This window comes from Scatophagus argus, chromosome 5, assembly GCF_020382885.2.
Source record: "Scatophagus argus isolate fScaArg1 chromosome 5, fScaArg1.pri, whole genome shotgun sequence".
Taxonomy (NCBI): domain Eukaryota; kingdom Metazoa; phylum Chordata; class Actinopteri; family Scatophagidae; genus Scatophagus; species Scatophagus argus.
This window is the reverse complement of record NC_058497.1, coordinates 4,619,343-4,637,982: the sequence shown is the minus strand read 5'-3', so window position 1 is coordinate 4,637,982 and position 18,640 is coordinate 4,619,343. Positions and strand designations below refer to the sequence as shown.

The window sequence follows — 18,640 nt, the reverse complement described above, 5'->3', positions numbered from 1 at the left end:
AAGAAAGCTAAAAGAAATAAAGACGGAGAGGCGAGGTGCCAAAAAACAGAGCCCACAAGCTATCATAAATAAAGCATGGAGGCATTACAAAGACGCAAGAGTGGGGGGAAAAATAATGAGAAAAACAGCCAGGAGAGACTGGGAGGCTGGGCGGCATCATTTCTCTGAAACAGACTACTGATGTCATTTACCCTCCATCAATATTTCACAATCCAGGATGAACGGAAAGGAAGGGAGTGGAGGGAGGAGGTGGACAGAAAGGAGAGGAGAGCTTTGGAAAAGTCCTAAAGATGGACAAAGAGTGTGCAGAAGAGCTGCACAGATTAAACCAGATGCAGAAACAAAGGAGGACTGGGAGAGTGGAACTGGAAGAAAAGAAGGGCAGAAGTAATAAACCGATTTCTCTTCTGCCTCAGGGTGGAACTCAGAAGTCTTGGGATAAAAACTTGCTAAATTTTTTTAGTCCATATTCCTGCTTGTGCCCACAGAGCCTCGACAGATTCATACCAATGGTGTAATCAGCATCGCACTTACATGCTGCTGAATGTTAATAATAACTCCTGATGACAGGGCAAACAGGCCCACAGCCTTAGTGTGCTGCAAATGCACACACTATCAAGTGCTAAAGGGGTTCATTACTAATTAGCCCACTGCAGGGCAATAATGACTAACATACTTCTAGGCCCACTTAACACATCCAAAAATTCACTGCGCTAATCATGTACCATCTGTCTCAGCACTGACCACACAATATCCAGCTCATGGGTACACTTAACACATCACTGTAACTTATTAAATTATAACCAGCAGAGGCAGATAAGGGCTATTGCAAACTTGACTGGCGTCCATCAACGGTTGTGGAGGTAGGTCATAAACTAAACACAGCCACACAAAGGTGGGTATGTGGGGGTGCTGAAAGTCACAGAAGCCCTCAGGTACAAACTACAGCCACAGATTTATATTTCAACAAAAGGAATTTCTGCTGTTGTATTTATTCAGGAATAAGAAGTGACAGTATATACCGGAGATACAGCTTTGATGTCAACTATACTGTATTTACCAGAAAAATTATTTCTCTGCACCTGGACAGGATTATCTCCCTACATTATGGTCTGGCACAAGCTACTTCAGTGCTGGTCTTTTCATTCAGTGTCTCAGTAGATTAAATTATAATTCAGTTACGCAATTCCCAAAATCCTATTCACAGCCCCAGATTTAATTTGATTACAAGAAAAACCAAAAATCAGAAAAAAAACAATTTCTATCCTTTATGTGGTATATTCACTGTTAAAAATGTCTGTTTTCCCTTGGATTTATTGACCAAATTCCAACCAGTTTATGTAACCTTTAAGACTTCTAAAAGGTTACATAACATAGATTTGTAGTAAGCAGAACTGTTGCCACAGAAGTTTGAATTGAGCCTGCTGAAAGACAAAAATGATCCTCACGAAATGCCATGTGTGACTGCCTCTCTGACTAATTGTAATCTCACAGCGCAGCGTACACAATTTTTAACCTATCTGAGGAAGAAATAAAAAATCATCAAGAACCAAGAAATCTATTAGATACTATGTTGGTTGAAACATCTGAAACTGTACCCCAAATTACCAAACAGATAATAGACTGGAGAACTCAAGGATTAAGAGATCAGACAACCTCTGCAATTGTTACAAATCATGTGAGGTCCTCGTATAATAATATTAGTCCTGCGTGAATAGGGCTTTATGTTGATTGGGGGGGGCAACAAACCCTGTACAGGTTACCCTGTGCAACTCCAACCCCAACTGTACAGTACTGACTAACTAATAAGACATGTCCTTTCCCAGCAATAATGATAAAGATGCAACGGAGAATCAAAAACGAGATGCTTTTTTTCATTATCTACTTCGAATTTCACTCAAATGAAAACTGTGGTGTTATGGCTTTTGAAAGTTTTCTTTTAAATTCTGACCTTTAGCGCAACACCCCAACAGGACAATCAATGAGATTCTTAACTGACGTGCAGACGTGCTGTGTTTTCGCACAGACGCTGCCTCAAAACCAGGCAGACCATGTAATGAGCAGCACTCCTGCTGTAAATGTGTGAAACCAGTACATTTTGTTTTGATTAATCTTTTTCATTACTACAGTTGAAAAACTTTTGTTTCGGCATTCACCTCAAAAGTAAAGTTCCTCTAATTTAATGCAGTCTGTGCGGTCTTCTGTTGCGACACAACACGAGCGCTGTGTTGTTATGGTGTGAAATACATGCCTGAGGGTTCACATTTCACGACACCAAATGAAAAAATACTCCTAACGTGCCTCCTCTGTTACTAATTTTATACTTTTTGTTGAGTTCCGAAAGGCAAGACTGACTTCTGCTGTGTAATTGCACTGCACGGACTGCACTGAAGAACCAAAGTGCAGAAGTTTGGGACCATTTTTTGTAATATTTCATAGCCGAGACAGGTCATTTCAGGAAACAACAGAAAAATGCTCCTGGATATAGGGCTGCTGGGGTTGAGAGCCATTCGATGAATTGGTTGGAAGCAGTGTAGAATTTGGGAACACAATCTTGTCACAGTTTTTATTTACTTATGGACAAAATTAAGATTTCACAGTGTGATTTATCAGCTGTATACCACGGGTTTACGCACAAGGCTTGGAGCGATAGATGAAGAATGATGTAGCACCACTCTCTATTTGCGCATGATTAAAAATATGTACCAACTTCAGTAATAGTCACCGACATGTGAAACTAATGGAGCTGCTTGAGTTCCTCAAGTATAAATCATTAATAGCACAAATAGAGTTACACTGACACAATAATAAGTGAGAATCAGAAGTGCTGTTCATGTAATGTTGGGGACAAATTACCATGATGGTATTATTTATTTGACTGTAAAAGAAGACATCTAATTTGCTGTCAGGTCATGTGCGTTCAGACTGAATGCAAAGCAAGTTTTAGATGCTGTGCCCAGTGAGGTAAAAAGTGGGAAGTGCTGGGAAAGTTACCTGCAAACTATAGCTGGTGAAGCTACAAGCAGCCCTTCATCTGAAGCAGCTGAACTTCACTTTTATTCAAAGTATCAAGCTACACTACAGCTACAGCTTTTACTCAGAAAAAAAACGTGTAGCTATTTCCCATAAACAAGGAGCATCTACTGATGTGTAACGTAATAAAAGAATCAACTATTAATCCAATTCACAACGATCACATGGTGTGATATATTATAGGCTATAAAGCCAGTTAATTTATAAGACAGTGAACACAGCTGCTTAGGGGATAAAATGCTTGATTACATGATTTTGAAAGTCGCTACTCTAGTGCTGCTGGGAAATGCTGTTGAACTAACAGCTTTGCTATACTCTAAAAAAAAAAGTGACTATTGGAAAATAACAGTTAAAAATTTGAAAAGGTTTTGAGACCAGTCAGTGTTTGATACATTGCACAAACTCATTCAGCCATATTCAGCACATACGGGTTCTGTGTGTGCATAGCTAGCTTGAGGTAAATAACAACGGATGAAAAAATGAATCTGGCAGTCAAACATGGTAAGAACGTAGGGCAAAATTTCACTTGAACACAACTTAAAACGTGGTGCCAAAACTCTCAATAAGAATTTAACAGCTGTGACTTTAACAAACAGAATAAAAGATGATCCAGTCAAAGATCTACTGTGTGTGTGTTAGAGTGTGTATATTTGTGTCTCAACACTGTATTGAAACAAAGGTGAAGTGTCAGAAGAAATGTGGATAACATGCTCACCCCAGAGAAACTCTTTAAGCTGGGTGGTGGTTCCTAGTGAATAGAATGACATCATATCCGAGGAGTGAAAAACAATCCCATGATGATGTTTAAATTTAGTGTCAGATAAACTACATTATGAATAAATCACTGATGTTGGACACATGGACAAAGATTAAATATGTTAATGTATTTTGCATGAATCCATGATTATGTAACGCTTAACAGTGTTTGATTTTTAAAAATCGATGTCTGATAATTTGTCATGCAACACTGGATGTTCTTGTACCGTGGAATCATTTTTCTCAATTCTGAATCAGGCGCTCGTTTCATTGATTGACATGCATAGCTGCTGGAGCGTATATGGTAGCTGGTAATTGGACAGCAGGCTACACCCCAGTTTGTGGTGATAGTTTCCAATACCTCCCAGGACTTCTCATGCATCATCATTTCATCAGAGCAGTTGTTGGAACACTATCATTCAAATACCTGCCTGCTCCTAATGAAGAGATATGATGCTCCTATCTGGATATTTAACGCTGCATGCACAGAGCAACTTGCTCCAACACGGTGCTTCCTTCCTACCCCCAGTTAAATACCACAGTTTCCTTTATTAATTGTAACAAATGCGATAGGATTTTGGTTCACTCCAGGAACAAGGTAAAACCTGTCCTGTGAGGCTGTCACTGATTGGACACCTCGGATGACACAGCTGATGATGACAGCACAGCATGCTTGGCTGAACAACCTCGTCCTTGTAGACCACTTGACCACAACTCAACCGCAACTTTAAAATCACATGATACACATAATTTTGGATCATGATAATCGGTTCCTAATTTAAAACCGTGATGAGCTTCACATAAGTAAGAGATAATTAAATATATGATGATATGAATAAATACAAAATGATAGAATATATGATGTAATCATGAAATTGTCAAATATTCCAATAGTTTCAAAGCCCATTGTTCCAAAATTACATTTTGTCCTGCTCATGGTCACCAATACAGTTTTTTGGAGGCCATTTCTATTTCACTCCAGCGATTTTTTATTTCAAAATGTCCCTTTTTCTAATTTTAATTTCACAATAATGATTTCACAGTAATACACAGAGTTTAATATGGAATACAAGCATCACTGAGAAAAATGCTGCAGTGAAATAAAAGGACATTTTGAAACAAAAATATCGTATGAAAGTGACACGCAGTTCTTTTTCAGTGATTATTTGATCACAAAAACAAGCAGGATGAAATATGTTAAAAATGGGCTTATACTGATATCAAATTATTCCACTACTGGTTATCATACTTAAATTTATATATAAATTAGCTGTGCCAAATATATAAATTGGTGCATGCTTTCATCTGCAACGTCTTTTTTCATCCTACCACTAGGAGAAGCATAAAACTAAAAACTCTATACATACTGGCCTTAAGGACCTCAGTATAAGAGCACCTGATGCACCATTGGCACTGACAATTAGCAGTAGTGGTGTTTAAGTTATCAAATATTTTCTGTAACCTCAAGTGACCATGATCCAAGAAAAATGGGTTTAAGCTGATGGATCTTAGCTTCAGCCAATCAGTAGCAGCAGTGTCAGGAGGCAGGGTTACAGTAGCACAAGGAGGAGGGTGTTCAACACTCTTTGGCACGATGACATAGATGGGCTTTGGCTATGCCTGGCCCAGATCACAGTCCATCGGCATTTGGGATTAGCCCTACAATGGAATGGCGGAGTGACAATCGGTTGATTGGCTGATGAACCTGTTGCCGGGCGGATTCCAGGCATTTGGGTAGCCTTGATCGGTGGCTCTTACCACGACGGATATCCGGACTCGTTTTGACGGCCTCCTGTGTTCAGGAGAAGCGGGGCTCTCCATGTTGTTGTTTTTCTTCCGGGTGACCAGAGACAAGCACACAGCATTAACAACAACCTCAGTTTGACTTTGAGAAAAAAAAAAGCCATTTTGATGTGACCAAACTTCACTGCAATGCTGGGGAAAAAAATAATTGGAAACGCATTTTTTTGAAACAAGGATAGTGCAGGAGTGAAGATGGTTCTTATAAGCCTTGCAGGATGCAAGGAGACAAAGTGAAGAAGGTTTTATAGTCAGGCTTACTGAGATACTGTGTGTGTGTGTGTGTGTGTGTATGCGTTTGTCTGTTTGTGTAGGAGGTACTGTACTGTAGAGCGTGAAGGACTGTATGTGAGAGATAGCATAAGACTGCGTGGGCTTACAGAGAGTGTGAACGACAGGATGTGTGCTACTGTGTCTGTACGTGTGTGTACGTGTGTATGTGTGTGTGTGTGATAGTGTTGGGTGTATTCGAGGACATGGCTGTCTCACCTCCAGGCCTTCTGTGTCTGGACTGGCGCAGAACAGGTTCTTCAAAGCAATGCCTGAATTATCATGTGGGCCTGAAAGAGAGACAGAGAGGAATTAAAAAAGGTCAAATATTCAGATATGCTCTCTGTGTGTAAGATACTCCAATTATGTCTTTTGGTTTTCATACTCTATTTTACTGGCCACATTATAGGAAGCATAGCAACAACAGCTGCATCATCTGCACTAATTCTGCCAGACCTTGGTCTTGAGGATGAATGTAAAGAAGCTCAAGATAGGAATGATACAGACCAACCAAATAATAGCCAAGAAAAACTTGTATCAGCCACGGGACACACCAGAGAAAACACACAGGTAGACAGGAGGTAGACAGGCCGATATGTAGAAAGACACGATAATCGAGTTCTTCACCAACAGAAAACTCACATAACAAGTGTTTGACACATTCTCAGACTGAAACAAAGTTTAACATTTACTTTGAGGAAAAAACAACTGACATTGCCAAAACTGTCAATGACAGCCAGGGGAGATAAGATTTCAACAACATGTGAAACTGTACTAAGCTCTGCTGAACTCTAGAGATGCATCTTCTGATGGGAGGACTGCCAGGACATGTTGTACAGACTTTCACAGTCCCCAGAGGATGAATCCCTCAGACTTTGGTGATCCCGTGACCATTGCTCCCCTGACTATTGCACTACTATGGGAGAGAGACTGAGGTTGTAATGGTGCTAAGTAAGTTAAGAGACACGGAGCATTACAGTCACTTTCAGATCTGTTAAATCCCCTGTGACCGTCTAGTCTTTGAAAACTGTTCTTACTGGTCGGGATCTCGGTGGGTCGCTCCACCACAGAGGGCCTCTTCAGTGCAGGTTTGAGGGGCTTTTGAGCAACTGGACGAACAGGACTGAAAGTTGACTCCTCAGTAGAGATCTGCGCACACACACACACACACACACACACAGATAGATAAGAAACAGCACTCAACCTCAATCCTTCTTAAGAGCTCAGCCCCTCTTTCTCTTTTTGCAGACTCATTAGACAAATGGATGTACTTCTTCGGAGTGATGAGATGGAGGCAAATCAAAAGGGGGAAAGTGTAGAAAGAAAAAAAAAAAAGAAGCCAGTAGAAGTTGAGAGCTAATAGATGTGTTCTCATGTTGGCCTTGATATAAAATTTGATGACTTCAATGACTTTTCATGCTGGCATTTCCATGACCTAAAAAATATTCTTGCTGAGATATGTTAATGTCTTTCTGAAGTGGGGGAACATTCTGGTTTCCACCATAAAATGTTTCACAGATCAAATACTTGGGCAAAACTAGTTAGAAATATATTCAGCTGTAGTGCTGTGAAGTTTCCGTCTGTATCACATATCACTGATATACTGTACTGATGCGGTCTTTCAATTCATTACAGGACATCAGCCAGTTTCTTCAGTCAGTTTCTTCTATCATGTTAAATTCAGTCAGTCTTCAGTCTGTTGAACATTAATTAAAGAATACAAGTGACGGGTGAGCCTACACTGTTAACACACAAACATTGCTGCTTTATGGAAGGGTTTGAAGCAAAGGTTGGCAAAGGCGATTCTCCCCTATGATAAAACAAAAAACATCTGTTATCATGAATCACAGATGCAAAGGTATCTGCCAGCATTTAAAAACCTTACTCAAACCATGTGGACATATATATCACAGTTTAACCATACAGTAAGGCTTATGTGACCATAGGAAGACATTTAAAAGCAGCAGGAAGGAATGGAGAAAGCAGGAAAAATGAGTGAAAGAAGACATGAAATCAGACAGATCTAGGAAAAACAAATGCAAAAGGTAAATGATTGTCTCTCTCACACACACACACACACACACACACACCCCTTCTGCCCAAAGTCTTATTCATGTCCACTCAATGCAAACTGATAAAAGAGAAATGAAGACAGAAAAAGACAAATTGACATTTTGAGCACTACAGTGCAGGACCTTGAAATAATTTAGACACCTACCATAAGCCACTGCTGCATACACTCACACTCTACAACACTCTAACTCACTCTCTCTCTCTCTCTCTCTCTCCCTTTTACTGTAATGGATGACTTAATAACATGTTAATAACGCTCTAAGCTGTCCATCTGTTACACACACATCAACATAGTTAACCCTTTTTGTCAACCAAATAACCTCTGGTTCTTGAACTGGTTTTGTTTGGGATGGAGCATCGAACTGATCATCTCGAGAATGCTTTTTTTAAATTTTTGCAAATAGAGAGAAACTGTTAAGCTTTGAATGACTGGAGATATCTTTGCCTGAAAATGTCAAACGTTTCTGTGCTAACGAGTGTGTTGACCCTCCAGCCATCAGCTCAGTTTCCTGGTCACTGACAGAACTAATCTTTCATTTTTCATTTTCAGTGCCATGTAATAAGAAAATGAAGGTTTATCCAAATGTTGCTTAGTGTAGCACCACATCTCCTCCCACCACTTGCGGTGACCTCTGACCTGGAAGCGGACCTCCTGACTGACCCGCTGACCGCCATCCTCGCTGCCTGGATTTGATACAACCGACAGGCGCTTCTTCTCCGCGATGGCTCTTTCCCGGATGTACTCTAGCCGCCTGGGGCGACCGAGCTGCTGGGAAAGTAGCGACTGGAGCTGGGCGCGCTCAATGGAACCCAACAGGATCATGGACTCTGGGAGCGGAGACACAGACAGAGAAAGGAGGTGAGGAGGGCAGGTGAGGGGAAAAAAAGGTTGAGGGCAATGAAAGAGGATGGAAGATGTAGAGAACAGTTTTTGTGAAAGAGAGAGGCAATTAAACAAAGTGGATAGGGGAGGTGAGAAGACGGAAGGAGCAAGACATGGAAATGGAGGATGAGAGGAAACAGTAGAACTTGTTTATGGAGGGAAGACTGAGCAGACTGCAGGAGATTCCAAACACATGTTGCAGCACTGCAGAGGGCTCAGCTGAGTTACATAACAAGAGCCCAGGACGCAGTGCGTGTGTGTGTGTGTGTGTGTGTGTGTTTGTTGTGTGTGTGGGTGCCAGCTTGCTTGCTTTAAGTAATTGCCTTTGTTACAGTGCGTGCTGATTATGTATTTGGTTAAATGCCGCAGCTAATTGTTCCCGCACGATTACATAATTGAGACGATGTCGGAATACCAAATTTGCACTTGAGTGAGCTGGCAAGTGCAGCGCCATCAGCAAGCTGTGTCCAGGCAAGTTTGTCAATCAATCAATCAATCACTTTAATGAGCGCACCACCAAGGTCGCTGGAATTTGTTTTTGGTACAGACTGTAAAGACTCTCAGTCCAACGGCATCAGCAACAGTGTCATTAATGTATCGGACACAGTTATCAGCACAACATGGTATCATCATTCACACACATGGTATACATCTGTATACGAGTGTGTACTTTGTCCTATTGCAACATATCAAAGCTACAGCTTATGGAGTATAAAAGATGTCAGTGAAGGAATATGTCTTCTCAACTACTGTACGAACCTCCTACTATCTCATGGCAGTTGAAGTGTCCAGATGAAAAATGATTAATAAAATGGCAGGGGAGTCTATTTCCCTGAGCTGGTTTCTTCAGCACTTCAGTTTAATCAAGCAAGTGAGTCAGCACTGCTTTTCTCTGAATCCTTTATGTTTACATGGTTGAAGGTAAGATCAAACACAGAATTTAACAGGTTTACACAACTCACCTGTGACTGGGTGTTTGACTTTCTAAAGTTTTTTAATCTGCATTACAAATCAAGCAATAATACTGTACACAGGCAGTTTCTGTGCTGAAGAAGTGAAGTATTTAATGTGTTTGTGAATAATTAAATAAAATTTAATTTCAAGGTTGATGCTGCACTGTGAGATATTTTGCAGCCACCCTGGGGCTGGGGCAGCAGAACAAGCTGTAAACACATGACCTTATAAAGTTGTTAGTATTAGCAAACCAATTCAAATATCCAGCAAACACGGAGATGTTATTAGCGTGATTTGGAGTAGTGTTTCTGACCACCTACTGAATGCAACTGCTTTGTTCTTCACCGACTTCAGAGGAAACTATTGGATTGTTTAACTGCTAAATGCTCCATTATGTTCATCAGAATGTCTGCAGTTAGGTGTTGGACAGGCAGTGCACAATGGCAGAAGAGAGCATGGATTAGAACTGAGTTGTTAGATGGAAAACAAAAATAAGAACTATAAGATGACTTATTACTATGAGCACCCACATTTAATTTACACATGGTAATCTGATCAAAAAATAAATAAAAAATCAACTGATTAAAAATTGATTGATTCAAATACAAAGAATTCATTAAGCTGGCCAGCCATCTGTTCATTCTAACTGTGAAAAGATATGAAAATATGGTCCCAAAAGTTTTAAATTATAGTACACATTCTAGTTTCTTAGCATTAAGAAACACTTAGAAACCACCTGACAATTAATTCATATATATATGTATAATAGTTTAGATACATGTGCATTCTACTTTCATTTATGTTTGTATGCACTCAGCGGCTCTGTAAATAAAACTACTATAGCATAACAAGGTAAAGTACAGTTAGTTACCAAAAAAGAAATTTTATTTTTAAAGTTGTTACAAATAAGCAGTAAAACTTTTCACTCTATACAGTATGTGCATGTGATTGTGTCTCACCCGCTGACTCCACTAGTGCCAGAGTCTTCAGGTGGCCGGTCATCAGGACGTTGTGCAGGTCTCTGTAGCAGCAGTTGAGTGTGATGTACCGCACGTCTCGAACCATGATGTCCTCCACTCGAATGTTATACTTCCTGAGTGGGGAAAGGGGGACAATACATGTGAGGAAGAGGAAGAGGATGAGAGAAATGTTGGAAGGAGGGGAAAAAAGAGTGAGAAGAAGAAGATGGATCCATTAAAGAACCAAATAACATTTCCCTGAATGACCAACACATGCACGCTGCCGGCTTTAATGTTTTGGTGATACTTTTTCTGATGAATTATGAAACCACAAAAGCCACTGAACTGTAATTTCAGCTTTGTCAGTGCAGTTCTCATAAAAATGAACTCTCCTTTCATAGCAGACACTAACAGCACATCCTTCCTCCAGCTGACTGGTCAATCCAATAACACGTTACACTGTTGACACGTCATGTGGATGTTAGCGGCAGTGACGGCATGGCCATGTGTGCAGTAGGGGGAAAGTAGGTGACACTGTGTGAGCAGATCTTGCCTCAGCAGAATAGTACACCCCGGTACACCAGTCATAAACACTCAGCTTTCTCTTCCTGCCCAAGCTTGCCAAAATCTGTGAACGTGACAGCAGCCGCTTGATGGTTTCCGCTGCCAAGCCCCATAGCTGTGCCAGGACACAGGCTCCGGCCAAGCCTGCACTCCTTGTTGTGGTGACAACTCAATACACTGACCTCTGTTGGAATACAAAGTTAATTTGATGACTATCCTCCCCAAGCTCCACTTCAATACATCAGAGCACAAAGTTGGTCAAGGATCCTCACAAAGAAAAAGGCCTGTATACAGCGCCAGGAAATGGCACCAACTGAATTCTGCGGTACAACAAAACCTTATGGAAAGGTTCTCAGGTTGTTCTGTGATGCTGACACTCTAAGTTGAAGTTGCTAGTTGTGTCCTTCCACCACCTTAAAGGCTGGAGTATGTTTGAAACAGCTAGTTCATAAGTCGGACCATCAGACCATGGTTGAACGCAGAAGTTGTTCCAAACGGCCACACTCAAAGGAGGGTCTAGTGAGACAATATGAAGTGGCTCCTCTAATATTAGTGTCACAAAGTGAAAGGAAGGGTTCTTATTTGCTGTTCAATGATGCAACAAGAACTTTGCTGGAACAACAAAAAACCATCCTACGTAAAGACGTTATTTGCCACACTGTAGCTGAATGTAATGAGGTGTAGAACTGTCCAACACAAAAGTAACACCCAGTTTCTGTTATCACTTTCCTGTTTGATCTAAACAAGCTTCCTGGGCACATCAAACAGAGACCTATTGATATAAAACAGATTTAATGAACCTGATAAAGACTGAATTACTACTTTTTCATATAAGCCTGTGATAAAAGTACAGAAATATATATGTGTAAAGAACCTTTGAACAAAAACCACCCTTGAAGAAAGCTCGCTTATTCTGATGCACTGGCAACCTCTTTTAATTTGCTAGTGGATCTGAGAGAATAATGTAATGCATGGCTCTGAACTGGCCACAACCGCTGCCAAGACTAATTTCCCTCTGGAATATCAAAGGCAGTTGATGAAATCTGATTGGTTTCCTCTTAATTGAACCTTCCTCCCTGCAAGGCTCGGCAATACATCTGATCAGTTTGAGCTGTCTCGCTTTAAGCCTGAGCTTATAGATTCGAGTCAAGATAAACAGACTTATGGAGTTATAAATCCAGACTTAAAGATCATCCATATTGTCCAGAGTAGAGTGGAGAGGCTTGGGGCATTGATATGTGTGTGAATGGGGGTGTGCATAGGCAAAGGTGTGAGAAGGATGCTTGTTATGATGAGGAGAAAATATAATCATTGCTGTGTCCCTGCTCCTTGTCAGACGGGCAGAGACAAAAGCGGACCGAGGACAGTTCAGCAACTATAATTGGCCATTACGAAATGCTAAGAAACACAGGAGTGACAAATAGAAAACACATCGCACATGCACAGTGATGTTATATAATTGTTCCCACACTTTTTAAACACCACTCCACAGCTAAAGACTGATCCAGCAAGAGAGAATGCAAGAGATTGATCTGAATAAAAAAGGGAGAGAGGAGGTGGAAAAGGTTTCATGTGTGCTGCTGGGTATGATCAGAGAGAAGGGTAACAGCATGACTGTGGTGGATATGTGATCTGTGTGTGCTCATATCTGCACAAATACTGGATAAGAAATTCAATTCTGCCCATGGCTGTGTGGGTGTATGTGCAAATGAACATGCCTTCATATGTGTGTATTTTATGGCAGGTATTACACAAGTATTCCTGTGCGTGTGTGTGTGTGTGTTTGGACGCGTGGGCGTAAGATGGATAATTTCCACTTTGAGTGAAAAACACATTAAGGTTGGAGGGGGCCTTGCTACCTACAGTGTCTCAGCTACCCCTCCTTCTCCACTCTCATATGCTGCAGTAATATAACACACACCCACACACCCACACACACACACACACACACACACACACAGACTTGGTGAGAGGCGCAAAGAGGTGGAAAAAAACTGAATGAAGCACAGAGGGAAGTAGAGGCTTTCTACATAGCAACTCAAGTTCATACTATGAGTGTTATTAAATATAGATGATTGAAGGAGATTACATTTTTGTTTGGGTGTTCTTGACAGTTTTTCAATCATCTTTACGCCTCAGCAACTAACATTTCGAAACGTATGTCATTATGTCTAGATAATTTGATATGTTTTGATGATAGATGGTAGTGCCATGACTTATTTTCACTTTGCATGAGTAGATACACACACACACAAAGGCTTTCTGATAGTTTCTCAGTCATACTCATGCCCTGGCAACATTTAACATTTGGAAACTTTGTGTTTATCATAAAATGATTCTATTGTGGGGTGGTCTGGGCCCTTCTGTGTGCAGTTTGCAAGTTCTCCCTGTGTGGGTTTTCTCTGGGTTCTCTGACTTCCTTCCACAAACCCAAAAACATGCACAGTAGGTTAAATGGCTACTCTACATTGCCCCTAGGTTTGAGTGTGTGAGTGTGTGGTTGTCTGTCTTCGTGTGTGTCAGCCCTGCGACTGACTGGCGACCAGTACAGGGTGAACCCCGCCAATTGACGGCTTTTAAAACTGATCTAGCAGAACCAGAGATGCCATCTTTGTTATTCCACACATTCTTCTTTCTTGTCACAACCTGGTGCCTACATTACCCACAGTGCAACTCAGTTGGGTTAGCAGCCACTGTAAAAGCTGGTATGAGGTCTGGTAAGCTCAAGCTACATCAGACGTAAAGACGTTTTAACCTGTCCTGCATGGGTTCAGTTTGCATACCCATACCTGACCTTAGCTCCGTGCCACAATGAGTCTATTAATACAATTATCTCTAAATCAATTCCAGACCTGACCTGAACTTTTAATCCAGCCATGCCCTGCGACCACTGTAATCAAATATACCCAGAAACGGCTCCAGGGACAAACAAGGGCCAGGATAAGTAAAGAAACGCTACAAACAAATACAAACACAGTCACAGGATCAGATTGCTGAGGAATGGCATGTGTTTCAATGCATTCTGCTCACTGTTTCGATCTGTTTCTGCCTGCCCAGACCGACTTGGCAGAGGCACATACAAAGACCTCTCCAAAATTGTGCTTTATGTACACCATGGGCATCTTCATTAATTCTGAATTAAATATAGGAACACAGAACCAAAAGTTAACAGTAATTTAGATTGTAGGCTGTTCTGCTGAGGTCATCTAGAGATAAGTGGCCAACTGGCTAATATTGATTAGTTGCCTGATCACTGTCAGTTCTCAATAACTGCTGCTGTTTATTTACTAGCCTTTTAACATGCAAATAACCTTAAGAAAAATCTTGTTGAATTAATAAGATTTGTTCTTGATGTTGAGCTTTTCAGGGAATTCTGAGTTAACAAATCTCCCCATACTTGGCACCCTGCAGTAATCTTAAACAAGGAAATCAGTCTGAAAACTGATGGACGTTTGGGGATTCATTTTACTGTTTGCCTTATTTGGTCAAAATAAATTGGACCAACTTGTAGGTTTGTTTAACCGTTAAATGTAAACCCCAGGAGTTTAGCTGCTCCAAACTGTACTGTCTAATTCATTAATTCCAGTCAGGAATCAACTCCTGGATATTCCAGAAATTATGTATTAATGTTCCCCAGCAAAAATTTCAAACATGTTTTTCTCTAAATGTATCACTGGAGACGCAGGATATGTAAGAGTGCAGGATATGTAAGAGTGCAGGATATGTAAGAGTGCTACGTGTATTTACAAGTCACACTAGGTAATCTTAACATACACTGCTTTCTCACTGTTACTATAATGAAATACAGATCCAGTGATATATAAAAAAAAGTTTGTTTATATTAGATTCCTGCCACAATAATGTGACAGTGCAGAGCTGGGTGCCAGGCTTAGTGCAGAGCAGCAGGGTTTTCATCACAGCATCTCTAGAAATGAAGATGAGGCCAATTTGGGTTCATATCATTTATGAATTGGCTCATTTAAAAGCACAAGTGAGGCATGAGAGTGATGAAGCTAGATCAGACATCATGAGATAACGTTCATGTAGCTTTCCCAAGAGAAGTTAAGAGTGATGAAGTAACCTTGGCCTTGACCCACTGGTTTGTGAACCACAGTTTTGTATCCTCAAGTCTGACATTATGGCCATCACTATCTTGGATTTTTGGAGCCAGAAGTAGTGACTTGTCAATCACATGGTAGCCACACTCAAAGCACTATTTTACAGTAAACTGGACCATAATTTATCAAATCAAGATCTTACTGTAAGACTTGAAACTAGCAAAATGAGACCATAAACTCAGCAGAAAGAATGCAGGGCACTTCTGCAGACCCAGAAGCCCTGTCCATTTATTTCACTGTCTATGCGATATCTATGTATATATATATATATTTGTATATGTATTTTTTCTGTATTAACTAATGCAACCGATTGTTTGAACTATGAAAATGAGATCCAAGCTGTAAGAAAAACATATTATACTTTAAAGCAAATACTAGTACTTCTTATTATCATATATTTAATGACTGCATAGTACATATAGACTTTGGAAACTTGTGCGGTTGGTTCACAGTGTGTTGAGAGTTTGTCACATTATATAATAAGCAAAGTGAAAACAAGCAATTGTGCAACAGCTCACTGAAAACACAGCTCGCATTACACATAGCTTCCTCTCATCATTTCATTCTCCAGGACAAGACAGGAGAGATGAGGATGAGATGGTGAGGCCATGAGGTCACAGTAGTTAATAAGGAGAGACAAAGGAGAAGACAGCAGTAGCAATAGAGTGAGAGAGGAATAGATAACAAAGAGATGGGTCAACTGACATGCTGATGGAGAAAGTGAGGGATTCAAGCAGCAGACAGAGATGAAACTCTTCAGGGGATGGCCACAGAAAATGATAAACAGATGGAGGATGAAATAAATTTTTTCCTTATTACTCCCAATTTGTGGATGATGCATCCAAACTATTATCTCCACCAAATGATTTTCAAGCATCAATAACAATAATCTTCTCTGAACAATTAAATGAAAAGTGTTTCTGTGTGGTTCCACCAAGCTCAGAGGACACCAAGCAGCTGGCAATCCCAGTATTCAGTATTGTGTGGTTGGTATAAATTATTAATGGGGTAAAAGCAATTAAAAAGCAACGTTAACGCTGATCCATTGAGCCAGGCAGCTCCATCCTTGTTTGTCTTTTTGTGAAGCAAATTCCTCCCTGTGATTCCAAGTGTACCCTGAAGGCATGGATGTGTGATATTTGGAGCTGAAACTGCTAAATTAAAAACAATATTTAAAACCATTAAGACTCACTGTGCACTTAGCTTTACCTTTTAGCATTTAAGATTAAGACTGGCAACATTCACACAGTATTAGTATAAGCCATTATATAAGTGATTAAACTTCCACTATGAAAGAAATGAACCTCTGCAGAGCAAACAAAGAACAACTGAAGTGATTTAGTTAGAGATTACAGCTAACATGTTGATATGCTGAAGTTAGCACATCGCACAAACAGTATGCCACGTTACCATACTCACTGCAGTATGTCAGTTTTCCTTACCAGGATGGTGAAGTCATATTGTGCCTTTCTCTGCCTCTGATTGGCTAGTACCTGTTGCATTCTTTGACTGGGTAGGTCAGTTTAAAGTAGGAGGAGTGATATTGGTGAGGGTATTAACATCAGGGTAAGCCAATCAGACACAGAGTAGGACAGGTCATGCCTTTGCCATCCTGAGTACAGAAAATATATACATAGTCAAAAGTTAGAGAAGAGCCCCATAAACAACATTTTTCATGTTACTGTGCTAACGTTATCATGCTAATAAGGACAACGTTAAAAGCTAAATGTTAGCATGCTGTTGTGTAAAAATGCTGTCTATGGGCAAAGTGAAGTTCATCTAGGACAGATCTGTCCACAGGTAAGAAAATCTGATGAGTAACATCTCTACAGCTCACTAACACATTATATTGTGTTTGCTGAATCTATCTTTTTGCTAAGCTAACTAGCTGTAGCTTCAGATTTATTGTAGAAACATGAGTGGCATCGATGTTCTGTAAATAATGTAAATCTATTTCTTTAAATGACACAAACACCCACGTAAAGTCCTTCGGTGCAGCACTGCAGCCGAGAGTTTCATGTTGTATAAAACCTGCTGTGCGGAATGCAGAGTACAAAGAAAAATAAAGATGAACAATGGTGCTTTAAATCTATGAAAAAGCTATTTTAAAAAAACGTTCATACTATGAATTATCCCTATTCTCTTTCTTTCCCCATCAATGAACATTATAACTTCATGTGGCTGTGGTCATGGCTATAAAATATTTTTTAAATCATACATTCTCTTAATATACTTTCGTCTGCTTCATATTCTTCTGTGTTGCTCTAGTGCTGTAATTAACTGACAACGTTAGTTGTAGTACAACAGGCAACATTTGCAATATTAATCTTGACAAATGTTTTGTTTGCTGTTTCCCATTAGTTGTGGCGGAAACAACCTAATATATAATGTAATACAATGTAATAATATGTGTACATACTCATGGTGTCCCCAACCCAGCTCTGGGAGGTAGGGCAGCTTCTTGATCCTGATGATGGAGTCATAGAGGGAGGGTTGCAGGGACTGGGCCACGGCATTGGCCAGGATCACTGCTATCATCACCGGCAGGATGTGGGAGATTTGGCCAGTCAGCTCGAACACGATGACTGCGGTGGAAACCGTGTGGGTGACCGCTCCCGACAAGGCCGCTGCACCTTTGGGTGGGGGAGAGGACAGTTGGGTAAGCAAACAAACAGAGAAGTACGGCAGGGAAATTGTTCAGATCAGTGGTTTTCAAGGTGGGTTCTGGAGGGAAATACAGGGGGCCCTTGAGGAGGTTTCAGGGACATCATCCATCAGAATGAAAAATCGTTTAATATTACCATGATTTCAACCAGAAATATTATTTTATTATCCCGTAGCATACAATAGAGAGGATTCTGAACAATGCCGATGACTCAAGAACTTCTGCTGCTATTTCTCACTTACAAATCTCACTTTTCACCAGACCTGTTAATTTCTCAAAACAGAATAGTGTCAGCAACAGAGGATAGTGCTAATAGTGACTATAGTCAAAACACATTTTGTTCTCAAAGTTTTTAAAAAAAAAATTGCATGGTGATCTGTAACGTCTTCAAGTCCAGCACTAAAGTCTAACTTTGAAATACAACACTGTATTTCACAGTGTTTCTGTTTTGTGCTACTTTCACGATTCACTACATTTCACAGAGATACACAACATTAAAATCAGTAGTCGTATATTATTTTCAGGGTGATTATGTAACATTTGTCCTCAGGACTGCAGATGAAAA

The 18,640-nt window shown here is 40.3% G+C and overlaps 1 protein-coding gene across 3 annotated transcripts in view; it reads right to left on the bottom strand.

Annotated features, from left to right (window-relative positions):
- Nucleotides 1–18,640, bottom strand: part of clcn2c (chloride channel 2c) — a 135,652-nt gene that overhangs the window by 19,447 nt on the left and 97,565 nt on the right. The window contains exons 15-21 of one of the 3 annotated variants that reach the window (XM_046388449.1): nt 17,830–18,043; nt 10,729–10,862; nt 8,570–8,760; nt 6,897–7,008; nt 6,079–6,149; nt 5,548–5,622; nt 3,749–3,781 (exon numbers count right to left, since the gene is read on the bottom strand). In XM_046388449.1, the coding sequence (XP_046244405.1) occupies nt 3,749–3,781; nt 5,548–5,622; nt 6,079–6,149; nt 6,897–7,008; nt 8,570–8,760; nt 10,729–10,862; nt 17,830–18,043 (830 nt within the window). The remainder of the gene's footprint in view (nt 1–3,748; nt 3,782–5,547; nt 5,623–6,078; nt 6,150–6,896; nt 7,009–8,569; nt 8,761–10,728; nt 10,863–17,829; nt 18,044–18,640) is intronic. The other 2 variants (XM_046388451.1, XM_046388452.1) reach the window with 2 other exon arrangements.